The sequence below is a fragment of the Xyrauchen texanus genome, chromosome 3 (genome assembly GCF_025860055.1).
Source record: "Xyrauchen texanus isolate HMW12.3.18 chromosome 3, RBS_HiC_50CHRs, whole genome shotgun sequence".
In the NCBI taxonomy this organism is placed as follows: Eukaryota; Metazoa; Chordata; class Actinopteri; order Cypriniformes; family Catostomidae; genus Xyrauchen; species Xyrauchen texanus.
In genome coordinates, this window is record NC_068278.1 from 20,763,461 (window position 1) to 20,779,275 (window position 15,815).

Here is a 15,815-nt window from a genome sequence, read left to right on the forward strand (position 1 = left end):
TGCCTAGTCTGAATGTGTAATTGTTCCTCAGCATGTTTAACAAGGACACAGAGAACTCATTGAGGAAAATTTGTATTACTTTGTTGATTCATCACACTACAAATGGAAGGCCAGGTTGAATGCACATTGCATTGTGGGATATACAGGTGAAACTCGAAAAATTAGAATATCGTGCAAAAGTTCATTAATTTCAGTAATTCAACTTAAAAGGTGAAACTAATATATTATATAGACTCATTACAAGCAAAGTAAGATATTTCAAGCCTTTATTTGATATAATTTTGATGATTATGGCTTACAGCTTATGAAAACCCCAAATTCAGAATCTCAGAAAATTAGAATATTGTGAAAAGGTTCAGTATTGTTAGGCTCAAAGTGTCACACTCTAATCAGCTAAACACCTGCAAAGGGTTCCTGAGCCTTTAAATGGTCTCTCAGTCTGGTTCAGTTGAATTCACAATCATGGGGAAGACTGCTGACCTGACCGTTGTGCAGAAAACCATCATTGACACCCTCCACAAGGAGGGAAAGCCTCAAAAGGTAATTGCAAAAGAAGTTGGATGTTCTCAAAGTGCTGTATCAAAGCACATTAATAGAAAGTTAAGTGGAAGGGAAAAGTGTGGAAGAAAAAGGTGCACAAGCAGCAGGGATGACCATAGCCTGGAGAGGATTGTCAGGAAAAGGCCATTCAAATGTGTGGGGAGCTTCACAAGGAGTGGACTGAGGCTGGAGTTACTGCATCAAGAGCCACCACACACAGACGGGTCCTGGACATGGGCTTCAAATGTCAAACGTCTTACCTGGGCTAAAGAAAAAAAGAACTGGTCTGTTGCTCAGTGGTCCAAAGTCCTCTTTTCTGATGAGAGCAAATTTTGTATCTCATTTGGAAACCAAGGTCCCAGAGTCTGGAGGAAGAATGGAGAGTCACACAATCCAAGATGCTTGAAGTCCAGTGTGAAGTTTCCACAGTCTGTGTTGGTTTGGGGAGCCATGTCATCGGCTGGTGTTGGTCCACTGTGCTTTATTAAGTCCAGAGTCAACGCAGCCGTCTACCGGGACATTTTAGAGCACTTCATGCTTCCTTCAGCAGACAAGCTTTATGGAGATGCTGACTTCATTTTCCAGCAGGACTTGGCACCTGCCCACACTGCCAAAAGTACCAAAATCTGGTTCAATGACCATGGTATTACTGTGCTTGATTGGCCAGCAAACTCGCCTGACCTGAACCCCATAGAGAATCTATGGGGCATTACTAAGAGAAAGATGAGAGACATGAGACCAAACAATGCAGAAGAGCTGAAGGCCGCTATTGAAGCATCTTGGTCTTCCATAACACCTCAGCAGTGCCACAGGCTGATAGCATCCATGCCACGCCGCATTGAGGCAGTAATTAATGCAAAAGGGGCCCAAACCAAGTACTGAGTACATATGCATGATTATACTTTTCAGAGGGCCGACATTTCTGTATTTAAAATCCTTTTTTTATTGATTTCATGTAATATTCTAATTTTCTGAGATTCTGAATTTGGGGTTTTCATAAGCTGTAAGCCATAATCATCAAAATTATATCAAATAAAGGCTTGAAATATCTTACTTTGCTTGTAATGAGTCTATATAATATATTAGTTTCAACTTTTAAGTTGAATTACTGAAATTAATGAACTTTTGCACGATATTCTAATTTTTCGAGTTTCACCTGTAGTGTTCCTCAGACCATGCTCTGTTGTACATTGCATATTTTGGCTAATGTTGTAGATAATCTGGGTGTTCAATCCATACAGAAAATTGGCATACCTTTCGCACTATACATAGTATATACTGCAGAAATAGTAAGATTTGTATGGTAGTATGCTATATACAGCATAGCCACAGTCTTTTATAAGAGGTATGAATGCCTAGATTGTTGATAGTCACGATAACTATTTACACTCAATATATCTGTTTCATTTCTTTAACACTTATGTTGTGTTCCGGTCATTTTGACCAAGACAACGTTTTTTTTTTATTTTATTTTTTTTATACTTAATCCAATTGGAATACAATTCACATATGGTATCTGAAACACACACAAAATAAATTTAATTTTTTTTTTACTTTTTATTGGTTTTATTTCACTTTGTTATGCCTGTTTTGTTTCTGGTCAAAAATGACTGGCCGTTGGAAATGAATATAATATATATATATATATATATATATATATATATATATATATATATATATATATATATATATATATATATATATATATATATATATATATATATATATATATATATATATATATAATTCAAATATAAAGTACATATTTATTTATTAATATAAAAAAATATAAATAAAATAAGTCTTTGTGTGCATAATAAGATGCACACAAAGTCCTCGGACATGTGTACACACACACACACACACACACACCCACACACACACACACACATACACACACATTCTTTGGCTTCGTAGGCAAGCTCTGAAATTTTGTATGATTTTTACCAATGCAGAAAAAGTTTAGAGGTTGCCTGTGAATGCAAAGGGCATGTGGGCTGTTGGGTGTGTGTGGGTGAGTGTGTGCTCGGACACGTGCTCACACACAAACACCTGTGGTGTTCCCAGTCAGAAATGACCAGCCATTAGGAATGAATAGATGAGGTTAAAAAAAAAAGATTTCAGGAGCCTGTCCAACATTGGATCAGCACATATGTGAACATAAACACACACATACACCCTTTCATTCTTTGACATCTCAATAAAGCCTATTATCAATTAGTTCTGTAATAAAATAATTTCTGGTTAAACATTAAAACAAAGTAGTGTGCTTAATATAGTAAAATAAAAACAAATAAAAAACGCTTTTTAAATGCAAAAATGTAGTTATTAGCATTAGCTCAGTTAATTTAGGCCAATTTTCAATGAATTCCAAAAAGAGGTACAAAACCTGTTCTGGTTGCTAGAAATAAAGTTGACAAAAAAAAAAAAAAGATCTAATACAATATTTAATGATAATAAATGGATTATGTGAGATTCATAAACCATTTAAACTGGTCAGTCATTTTGACATGGGAACACGAGGAGTGGTAGCTAATAAGGAACATAGCACAAAGGTTAAACAATGAGCCTTTGATATGAAGTTGTTGACCTCTGTTATGATGCAATCACTTATAATAAAATATAAATGTTTTTGTCTGTATGTGTGTGTATCTGTGCATATGCATGTTTGTGTGTCTGTGAACTAACAAAGCTCTGAATACATTTTGTTTGTTTCTGTGTGATTTTATTTGTATTAATTTTTTTTATTTTAGCTTATAATTGCTGCCCCCAAAATTCCGCAGACTGCCCCCTTTTGATCACTTGGCTTATCTGAAATATATTCAAACAGAACTTCATCCCTTTGTAGGTTCACCTCTAACAACCTCTGCCTGTTAGAGATGGCAAGGGGTGGCTTTATAACGCTTTGTCTCATTCACAGACCATGCTTATGAGAAGGAGCTGGAAACGATCCAGTAAGGTAATTCCAGCATGTTCCACCTGTACTGATCCTCTGTCTCCTGAAATTCTTTGCTCAGACTGAAGGGGGCATTTAACCCTCTGCCCTACTCCTTTTTTTTTCCCAATTCACTTTTTATTATTTCAGTTTTAAAAGCAACTTCTACTGGCTTTATTTTCTGTGTGCTGCAATATACAGGAAAAGAAACAGTGACACCTAGTGTGCAACAAATGGAGTGCATCCTTTGTTTTAAGACTCAAATGAGCAGTAATAGAGGAAGCTTTAAATACAAATTGAAGACTTTTAGAGTGTCCTTTGTTTATTGCAGCAACTGGCTAAGAAAATAAAGACTTCTATGGTTTGGTCATCTTCATTGTGCATTTATTGCAAGTTGGCATGCGCTGCAGAGACGTTTGTGTTCTGTGATGAGATAATGCACTTCACCACGAGTGCACTTGATAACAGTTGAGACACAGGATGAGATCAATGTTTAAAGAAAATTCTATAAATGATCTGCTGATTATAAGCCTTGATACTGATACCCAGTTGGTCTGGGTCTGATTTGGTTATTTGGTTGGTGGTTTTATTTTTTTGAATATATACAGTGTGTCTGTATATATATATATATATATATATATATATATATATATATATATATATATATATATATATATATATTATACTGCAGTAAACACATATTTTGTTTATTTTTGTGCATTTTAAATGGTGTGTTTTAATTATAGATAGATAGATAGATAAAAAACTTTAAATTATTTGGTACATTTAATAAAAAATACATACAAGTGTTTAAAATATACAGTTAAGCATATCTATTTCATTTTCAACAAAGTGCTGTGATGTACCATAAACCAATGATGGTATCAGATCGTGCATTCATATACCATGATTTTACATGGTATAGTCCAAACATACAAAAACTCATAGTAACATTGTACTATGTCCTAAAATGCATCGTAAACCAGATTTATTTTTATTAGTGTTATCTAAATCAGATCAGCTGTTAGGGAAATTACTGTATTTGTTAGTGTTAAATGAGTTTCTAATCACTTATTTATTGTCAATCTCTTCAGTTATCATTGATTTAAAGTTCTGTTGTGATTTTTATGTGCTTGTAAATTTGTTCTTTTGTTGTGAATGGATTGTTGTGTATGGAAGTGGCATGCTAGTCTGGGATGGGATTGTAATCTCTTTGTCTCTGGTCCATGCATGCAGCATATCAAGCCTATAAAATAGACCTGTCAGTATGATATCAAGTGAAAGTAGTTTTAGTGGTAATTGATGGTCTTCAATTGGAGTCCTAGTTTAAGACATTTCTACACAACTTAGTTGTATTGATTTTGTGCAACTCAAGAGAACAAAAAGCACAGCTCTATAGCTACATATTCCCTATAGAGGTCAAATAACTCCTGTTTTGTTTGGACAAATGTTCAAGTTCAACTTTCAGTGAGGCCCAGAAACATGAAAGTGACTCTCCAGCGTGTGAGAATGGACGTCCTGCAGAAAAGCTTACCCACCAAGTCTTTGAAGCTCCAAAGTGGGCCATGTTGGCTGAATCTTGGGAATACAGTAACAGTGCTACAATAACTACTTAAGCACCTCATACTGTGCACACAGTTGTTTATTCTATTTATACTCCAGATATCTCTTTTATTTCTAAAACACTGTAAATGATGTAAACCCAGGGGGATTTGTAATTGATAGATCTCCAAAATTAAGACTTCTCTGATCTGAATATAAATTCCACCCCATGGTGGATGTAAGAACAAAGTTAATGCTAACACCGCTGTTAGTCAAAATTCTTACTTATTTGTTGTTACTTTCTTAAAAACATCTAGTATAAGATTGTATATTTTGTTCTGTTTGACCTGACCTGAAGGCGTTGTTCGTTGTTCATGGTCTAAAGTTGTCAAGGGGGTGGGGATGGGGTTCGTTGTTCATGCCCAAATGTTGTTGAGCGTGGGGGGATCACCAAACTAGATCGCGCAGCCTTAAAGCCCAGGGCACCCCCGGGCAGTCAAGGGCCCCCTGGTAGTCAAGGGCCCCTGGGCACTGGCCCCATTGGCCCGGTCGGTAATCCGTCCCTGCCCAGATGTGTATGACTTTCTTTCTTCAGAAGGAAAAAATTAAGATTATTTCAGCTCTGTAGGTCCATACATTACAAGTGAACTGATTTTTATCAATTTTAATATAATTGTTTCATATATTATGATATTGAAAATAAATAAAATCTTTTCGTTTCTGTAATCATGTTGCCCTTTTATTTATTTATTTTTTAATCGGATTCATGTAGTGTTTACAGTATCATAGATAAGTGATGTATTTTAAAAGTTGTCAGTCACAAACACCTGTAAAATAACTATATTCTTTATTCTTTCTGGCAAACAGCCATGAAAGTGAATGTAAATTACAGTATGTGTGCAACATTTTTTAATCGCAGCATAGAGCTTTTATTATAAAGGGACATACATTTTGCAACTCACTACTCATGAGTACTTTTAAATGAGCTACTATTTTACTCTTACTTGAGTAGATTTTAGGACAGGTACTTTTACTCTACTCATATAACATTTTTAAGAGTTAACAGTACTTTTGCTTGAGTATTATTTTGAGTGACTTCAGAAGACTTGGAATATACAGTAGAGCACCAGCTGTATGGACTGCTTTTATGGTGCTTTTTTTTATAAGTTTTGGAGCTTGACAGCCTCAGTTCCCTGTTCACTTTCATTGCATGGTTAAGAGCTGCATAAACATTTTTCAAAAATGTTCCTGTTTTGTCCTGCTGAAGAAAGAATGTCTTGCATGTCTGACATGAGTTACAGTAGGTACTGTAAGTAATTGATGACAATATAAATTATTTTTAGGTGAACTCTTCCTTTAAACACGCACACAAAAGAGGAATTTTTCAATGATAGCGTTATTGTCAGCATGCGGCACTAATACCTGGAGAGAATGTCATTAGCTGCCTGCTCTAAACATCAAAGCTTTGTGTTTTTACAGAAAGTGTTTGCGCTGAGTTTAATGAAATGCACTTTAAACAAGAGACACATTAAAAAGGCTCCACATTAAGAAGAGTTATTCAGTAAATTATTTTCGTTTGGCAAATATCTTACTTTAAAAATACAGAAGTGAACAGACCTCAGTTTCCTAAAGCTGAAGGACTGCAATTGTTTTTTTTGTTTTTCAGCTGTTGTGCTGATGTAATGCAGTGTCTGTGGGGTTATTGGGTGAATCTCATGAAAACTGTCAAGAAATCTCTGTGACATATTAACCACAAAATAAAAAAAGAAATATAAATTACATTTTACATAAAGAAGTCAACTATTTTAAACCCATTAAAAGGTTTTGCACAATGTGAAATTATCTAATGTTATTTTTTTAAACAATTATATATTATTGAAATAAGTAAATGAAATGTTAATTTAATAACAAAAAACACGAAAAATTACAAGTATACACCATGGTGCTATTTGTTGTACTGAATTTAAATTATGCTGATTTAAGTAAAAAATTATAATAATTGTGCTGATAAAGTGCTCAATTGTCGTGTCATGTCACAATGCCAAAGATATGTAAGCGCAGCGTAGTTCTAGTGGGAAGACTAGCAGCTGTACATCATCGAACCATTAGCTGGATAATTTCCCGCCAATCGCATGTAAGCCATTGCTTTATATGTCTGCTCACAATATATCACATTGCTGATTCAGTGCACTAACACGGCAACCTCCACCACCCCACCATCACCAGTTGAGTCCCGTCCTGCACGGGGGTAGGCTCCTCGCCCCTGCCTCCTATCTCCGGCAGGATATGACGGTTCCGAGTACTACAACTTCGGACCGCCAGACGGGGCCTATGCCAAAGAGAGACATTACTTTTCTATTTTATATTCATCAAATAAATGTCATCTTCAATTTCACTCAAGTCTGCGAGTCTTCCTGATAGAAATGAATGTTCCTAAAATAGGCTTTATGTTCTTTATATAAAATAGAATTTCCTATTTTTTTAGATCAATTTAGGCTGATTATTTAATTTAAAATAGGTTCAAGAGATTTCTGTTTGTTTTTTTGTGCTCATGTTGACACACTGTTGAAACACTGCCAACGTTTGTGTCTGCTGTTGTTTGTCTCTGTCACTATGTTTTTTCCATGCTGTACACACTGTATGAGTACATGTTTTTCACATGTACCTGATCCCTAAATGATGTGTCTTTCATGTTTCCAATAAAAATGCACATTTTTACATCCTGTTTTTGAAAATGGTTCACTATTCACCTCATTTAGAGACTTTTCAGTGAGTTTCTATTTGCACTGGCTTACCTGAGAGTGTGTCTGGGTGTGTGTGTTTGTCTCATATTGCAGCATCAGAGCCTGAAGTTATCAGATGTTCACAGGAAAGCTCAGCTATGGAGAGGCATCGTCAGCATCCGACTTATAGAGGGTCATGACCTCCAGCCTATGGACACCAATGGCCTCAGTGACCCTTATGTCAAATTCAGAATGGGACACCAAAAGTACAAAAGTAAGGTATGGTCTACAAACGTGAGGGTTTTATTTTAACTCTAGTTGGTGTTGATTTGAGACCTTTATGATTTTAATATAATCTCATTATATCCTGATGCTTGTGTCCTTTTCGGTTGTGCAGACAATACCAAAAACCCTAAACCCGCAGTGGAGAGAGCAGTTTGACTTCCACCTATTTGATGAACATGGTGGTTTCGTAGACATTACTGTCTGGGACAAAGATGCAGGAAAGAGAGATGACTTCATGGGCAGGTCGGTCATGCAATTGGCCATTTTCAATATTTTTAAAAGTTTGTATATGAAATTTTTATATTCACATCTTCTCATGCTCTCATTTTCAAGCATTCTGGTTAATTGTGGTTCATAATGAGCTTTTGGAAACATGAGAATCTGATATTTACTGCCATTAGGGAGGATGTAGTTGTAGCCATGAAGTTGTTGACATTACTGCACACTAGAAATGTCCTCATAAACCACATTTATAGCATAATACCCTTGTAATTACCAGTTTGTAACCTAAAAAAAGTCCTCATAAACCACCTAAACCTGCCCAAACACACACACATACAGACACACATTAGAAAGGGGGAGAGAGAGAGAGAGAGAGAGAGAGAGAGAGAACCCCATTCAAAGTGACTGGCTGTAGAGTAAATGACTAAGGGAAGTGGCAATGAGTTAGCTGAGTTTCCAGTCTGTCCCCTACACTTCTTCTCATGCGTGTAGCAATTCACTGAGGTGGCATGTTTTGTAATTGGCTATTTCCCTTACCTTAAATGCTCATCTGCTTGAGTTCTCTTCTTAGTATCAGTTGGCCATCTTGCCCCAGCACTGACGTCAACATCAGCTACCCCAATCGGATCAGACAAAACTTTTAGTTCTTGCACGATTACTTGTTTGGTGCCCACGTTCCTGTAAAGAAATACAAGTTGTCAGTAAAGGAACCAGATGAAGAATAGTCATGAAGTATATACAGGGAATTCCTTCAGTCTTTTACTCTCTTGCAGTTTCATTTTGCCATACACTTTCACATTCACTTTCTTTTTCTTTCACTTTCATGACAAAGAAAACCATGGTATTCAGTTCTGGGTATTAACGGATTACAAGTAATCTGTTTTATGTAATCAGATTACAAAAACAACGTTTGTAATTAGAATACTTGTAATCTGATTAGAGGTGCTTTTTGATGGATTACATAATTACATACAGTATTAATCAGGCAACATCAGTCAATTGTTCATAATCAAATTGATCCCCTAATTCTTCTTTTTTCTTTTAAATCTTTAAAAAATTTTCATTCTAAGTCAACCTGATGTACTGTATGTTTTGCCATGCCTTCTCTTTGTGAATAATTATGCAAATTGATAAACACTAAAATCTGTGAAATACTATGCCAACATCTTGTACAGTGGACAAAACCCCCACAAAAGACAATAGTTTAAAATAAGCATAACTCTTCTAAATAAGAAACTTTTTCTGCCATCATGGCCAAAAATAGCATGTAAAACAAAACAAAAAAACTAAAATCAGATCAATTCTTATGTATCGATTCAATAAATAATTTTTCTTTAATGCATTTAAGCAACATTATATCAAAATAGAATAGATTATCCTAGTTAAATACATGTGACATTACATAAAAAGGATGTTAGAGGTAATTCAAAAGTAATCCAAATATAACCAGATTATATTAACTATTATTTTTACTAGGGTGTTTGTTACTAGTGTTAGGGAAGTTGCTCCAAATAGAAATCTTTTACTCATTACCAATTACATTATCTAGATTTTAATGGGATTCCTGTAATTTCAAATAACTTAAGAGTTGTCACAGAACTCATTACTTTACTCCTTGAAGGAAGTTTTCCTTGGTATGATACATGGACAGACAGCAAATAGTCATTTCAATTAATTTAAGATAAAAAATTTATAATAATATACAGTTCATAACATAAATGCATAAGGCACATTCTAGCGTTGTAACGGAATCTCTCACTATAAGTTTCTTGCCGTTGTGTCAAATGCTTCAAAAGAGCACTTGTTCTGTTTAGTGTAGTTTTCACCAAGGTACTGTATATCTTATAATTACTTTATTTTCTTATCTGTGTTTCAAAAATATACACATTTTCATCATGCGAATCAGCCCATTAATGCAAGCAAGAAAGAAATTAACTGTTGATGTTGCTTTTAAACTTTAAATTGTTTGCAGAGCGATGCACATGCTTCTCGACCAATATGAAAGTGGTCACAATCATATTTGATCAAAACAGTATTTGTTGTTAAACTATTACGTTACGCCCAACACTGATGGTTCTAACTAACTTTTTCGTTCATTCACTTTTTTACTGTCCTTTCCAAATGTGTGTTTGTGTAATGAAGATGATGCTAATGATTATAATGACGATGATGTGTGTGTGTGTGCGTGTCAGGTGCCAGGTGGACCTCTCTCTACTCTCAAAGGAGTGCACACACAGACTGGACCTGCCTCTGGAAGAGGGTGAGGGCACACTGGTTCTGCTGGTCACCCTCACAGCCTCTTCTGCTGTCTCCATCGCTGACCTGTCTGTCAACATGCTAGACGACCCTCACGAGAGGAAAGAGATTCTACACAGATATGTGAGGACATAGCTCTTACAGGGCCCCAGTCTAACATATGAGAGCAATGGCACCGTTGCAATCAACTACCAATAGTAGCACTGGTGAAAAAACATATTTGTTACTGTACTTAATAATAAAAAACAAAAAACAACAACATCTATATATATATATATATATATATATATATCTATATATATATCTCTCTCTCTCTCTATATATATATATATAGAAGTGGATTGCTCATGATGTCATATCAGTGATGCTATTTTATATCTGAAAGCGCCGTGTACATGCCTACAAAGCAAAAGTCCTACACGTGTAATTATTTATTTATTTAAAGTTGAGAATTTTTCCTGTTTCTTGATAGACAGAGCGAGTTATGTATATCTATATCAAACAGTATCCACCTCTAACTTAATCGGTGAACAAATCAGCTGAATGTAAGCAAGTTCACTGAAACTGAGGTAAGATACAAACAGACATTTCAGACATATTTATTGTGATCATCTAAGTGTTTGTTCAGAGTTACTTGTTTTAAGTTTTTATTAAAAAGTGCCTATTGTTCGCGGTCACTTGAAAAAGAGCGCACACTCTCTCTCTCTCTCTGTCTCTCTCTCTCTCTCTCTCTCTCTCTCTCTCAAACACGCTGCGCCTGAGGGAGACATGCAAAGTAAAGTTGGATAAAATTAAACGGATACGCTAGATTTTAATGGCAAACGAACACGTATTTATGACATGTATCCATGTATGACTTCAGAGAGTACTTCAATATGAAAACAAGCAAATCCCGGGCATTTAAGGAGATTTAGAAATCCTGGTCTGACTTTTTTTAAAGTACATTTCGGGGGTAAGGACATATTGTCACTCTACACAAGCAGATATTACAGCGTTTCCTATTTACAATACAACTTGTGGACAGTTTTCCCGCTTCCTGTGGTGATCGTTGAGCTGCGTTGATAGACTGAACACTGGGAGAGGTGAATGCTCTGACATCGATGTATATCTTCTACCTCTTAATGAATATTAACCATAACAAGCTAATTAAACATGATTGTCACTAGTGGGCGAAATGCTAGAACACTTCCGGTGGCTTCACCTCCTACTGGCAGTTTAACGTTGCATCAGAAATCCAGTTCTTTGTATATTTCAGTGATTAGAACAGATTTTATATTTGGATCTATAATAATTGTGAAAATGTACCATAGTTCTTCCATAGTTTTAACAATGGTATTTGTAATAAGACCATGGTTTCCACTGAAAAAGCCATGCATGGCTCCTCACGACCATGGTTAGAAACACCTATAAAAGAAACTAAGGCATTTTTGTTTTGAAAATCAATATTTAAACATTTTGAAAATTCAATATTTACTGAAATAAATTGTATTAACTTACTCCCCTAAATTACTGGCTAGACTTACTTGAATTATTTAGATTATACAGTATATATTTTAGTATGTATGCACCACATTTCTGCCAAAATGCCATAGTTAAGAGGGTTAGAGTTACTATTACTATGGTAAATCCATGGTAAATTCATGTAAGGTTGGTGATGTGTCTGCATGACAGAGAGTTTTCTCCTGTTTTCTTTTTCAGTGCTGTTTAGAGTGTTGGGCCGTTTGATTTGGTTTTAAATTCGTTTAATCACAGAGACATCAGCTGTTTTCAAAGGAGTTTGCGATCGGCGTCACGCTTCTCACAGCTCTGTTTATTCTCACAGACCTGTGCTGTGTGGATGAGACTGGACCAAGAGCAAAAACACCTGCTTTGCACTTGTGCCAGAGTCAGCACGCACTGCTCTGTCCTTTGGTCAAGTCTCGGATACCTCGGTCTGGGTAACGGATATCGCCGTTTCGATTATCTTTTGCAGTGTTTTCAATTTAGTGTGTCTTATACACGACTGAAAATCGCAATGCATAATCAGAAAGAGTTGGCCAACTTTGTAGTCGCACCAGTGCAACTCTAACAATATTTAGCTGCACCGGCAGGAATAATGTTTACTAAATACAACATACATTTTAAATTAATTCTGGAGCTCTGCCTTATATTTACACATGTGCCCTCATTGACTGATTTCACAGTAAAATCAGAAACAGTAGGTTGATGTAAAAACTTCACACAGGGAGGGAAGGAGGACACAGGAAACTGGCTTTCTTCAGTCTCAGGTAAGGCTTTTTTCAACTGTTCTGAGCTTACAGCTTCACAATAACTCTTTAGTTTCACAATAACTCATCAACTACTCAGCGGGACTCAAGATCTCTGGCTCTCTCCCCTTCTTGTCAGTGGTGTGGTCTTTTTATACCGCTCTCCCCAAGCTCACTGCAACTAGAAGGTGTTAATCATAATCTGACTCAGGTGTATGCACCCTTACCGCTTTCTCTCACTCCTGGCAGACCCCTGCTGCCACATATCCCCACTGCCCGATTCAGGCCGGGGAGACATCCGGCCTGTCTAACACCCCCCCCCCTCTCATTTCTGGAAAGGAAGTCAGCGACAACCATCTGCACTCCAGGTCTGTGGACCACCTTGAACTTAAACAGCTGAAGAGCCAGATACCAACTAGTGATCCACACCTTGGTATCCTTCATGTTGTGGAGCCAATGGAGTGATGCGTGATCTGAGCAGAGAGTGAAGGCCTGCCCCAGCAGGTAGTACCGGAGAGTGAGGATCACCCATTTGATGGCGTTTGTCTAACCCATGGCAAGACACTCCATTTCAACGGTGCTGTTCTTTGTCTCCCTCAGCGAGAGCTTGCGACTAATGTATATCACCGGGCGTTCCTTCCCTCCCCACCTCCTGCGAGAGTACGGCCAACAGCCCCCTGTCTGAAGCATCTATCTGTAAGTAAAAAGGGAGAGAGAAATGGGGTGAATATAAAAGTGGCCCCCACAAAGTGCAGCTTTCACTTGAGTAAACGCCTGTTGACACTGCTCTGTCCACTGGACCAGGTCTGGGGCTTCCTTTTTAGTGAGATCAGTCAGCAGGCTGGTGACGTCCAAATAATTAGGCACAAACCTCCTATAATAACCAGCCAGCCCCAGGAACTGTCTCACCCCCTTTATGGTCTTGGGCCTTGGGCAGGTCACAATCGCCGCAGTCTTGTCAATTTGGGGATGCACCATTGCTCTTAGGAACTAGAACAACCGGGCTGGACCAATCGCTGTGGGATTCCTTTATTAACCCCATATCGAGCATTGCATCCAATTCTTCTCAGACAATTTTCTTTTCGTGCTCGGGCAATCAGTAGGGATGGCTACGTACCACCACCCCTGGCTCGGTCTCGATGTGGTGCTGGATGAGGTTTGTACGACCCGGTAGAGAGGAAAACACATCTGCAAATTCCTGTTGCAACTTGGCAACCTCTGCGAGTTGGTACAGTGAGAGGTGACCTCCGCAAGTGAATGGCGTGATATGATTGTGTTTTGTATTCACCTCCAGTCCGAGCTCCGCCCTCTCCGAAACTACCATAGCCAGCGTCACAGGGACCGCCTCCCTCCATAATTTCAGGAGGTTGTGGTGATATATTTGATGTGCGCCCCCTTTATTGGTTCGCTTTACCTCATAATCGAGATACCCCACTCATTGTGTGATCTCAAAGGGTCCTTGCCACTTGGCGAGTAATTTGGAGTCCGATATGGGGAGTAATACGAGTACCTTATATCCCTGTGCAAATTCCTGCAGCCGAGTTCCCATGTTATACAGTCGTTCTTGAGCTTGGAGCAAATTCTCCTATGTTAGTTGCCCCATGTTGTGGAGTTTTGCTCTAAATTCAAGAACGTATTGAATTTCATTCTTACAGTTTGAAGGTCCCTCCTCCCAAGCTTCACGAACACCAAAAAATCAACCCATGGGGCATACTTCCTTTGGTTCCATGTTCCCGGGTTTCGGTGCCACTGTAACTGGGAGGTAAGAAGGACACAGAGAACTGGGTTTCTTCAGTCTCAGGTAAGGATTTTTAATTGTCAACTCTTCTGAGCTTACAGCTTCACGATAACTCAATAGATTCACAATAACTCATTAGCTTCACATTAACTCTTTAGCTTCACAATAACACATTAACTACTCAGCGGTACTCTAGATCTCTGGCTCTCTCTCCCTTTCTTGTCTGTGGCATGGTCCTTTTATACTGCTCTCCCCAAGCTCACTGCAACTAGAAACAGGTTTTAATCGTAATCTGGCTTAGGTGTATGCACTCCTAACGCTTTCTCTCTGTGCGGACGCTTGACCACGCCCCCACTGCCACAGTTGACTTTTCTTTAGCTAAAATTAGTCTGTGCTAATTCGAAACACTGCCCCCAGTAGCCAAAGTGATAAGTGTTGTTGGGCATTTGGGCTCATGTGAGCTCTATTTCCCGGTTGCAATTTCCACAAAGGGGAACCAAAAGTGAGTTGATTTCATCTGTCCAGTCTGTAATACAACGAAGAGTACTGCATATTTTATAAACTGTACCCCCAAACCTCAAACCTAAGCCTAACCATCAGTGAAGTAAAAATGTAATGTTAGAGGGAAAAGTGCAAACTCCGATTCACTCTTGTTACTTACTTGTTTCAATGCTGGATCTGAACCCGGGTTTCCCACACTGCTGGTACTTGTCAGTGAGTCTGCATATTGTGGCCGATCCAGGCGGAAATCTTGGAAACAACATGCTGGCATCTCGTGTAATCATTTTAGCCTGCAAATATTTATAAATATGCACAGTGTCACTTTTTAAGATTTATACAGTCTCAACAATGCTCAAAATTCTTTCTATTGTAAATTCACGTGTACATTTTACAAAGTTATCTGTCTCCTTTGTTGTTTTATTTAAAATATCAAATCTGAAACCAAAATCTGAAACAATAGTTCAACAGAACTATTCACAATGAGTCCAATGTGAAATTTTCTCTGCAAAATAACGAAAGGGAAAAACAATGACAGTGAAATGCACTTCAGTGATGAATTTGCTTTAATGCAAAACATTATAATGGCAATACAGCTTGTTTGTCAGCTTATTGTCAATAAAGCTTTTTAATCAAATACATTTCACTTGCTTTAATGCAAAACACAACTCCTTTGACAATACAGATTCAGATTTATTTTATTTTGCTGAAATGTACTTGATATTTTTTCATTCAGAAATGGAACATTAGATGTAAATATTAATGATAGTGTGATACAGGCATTTGTAATAATAGTATATGACAGAATTTAGAGTCAGCTAATATAAAGT

At 37.4% G+C, this 15,815-nt stretch overlaps 1 protein-coding gene across 5 annotated transcripts in view; it reads left to right on the plus strand.

Moving 5' to 3' along the window:
• The window catches only part of mctp1a (multiple C2 domains, transmembrane 1a), a 229,609-nt gene that overhangs the window by 120,072 nt on the left and 93,722 nt on the right, over nt 1-15,815 (plus strand). For all 5 annotated transcript variants that reach the window (XM_052106496.1, XM_052106499.1, XM_052106498.1 and 2 more), the window contains 4 exons: nt 3,461-3,499; nt 7,855-8,019; nt 8,138-8,268; nt 10,440-10,626. In XM_052106496.1, the coding sequence (XP_051962456.1) occupies nt 3,461-3,499; nt 7,855-8,019; nt 8,138-8,268; nt 10,440-10,626 (522 nt within the window). The remainder of the gene's footprint in view (nt 1-3,460; nt 3,500-7,854; nt 8,020-8,137; nt 8,269-10,439; nt 10,627-15,815) is intronic.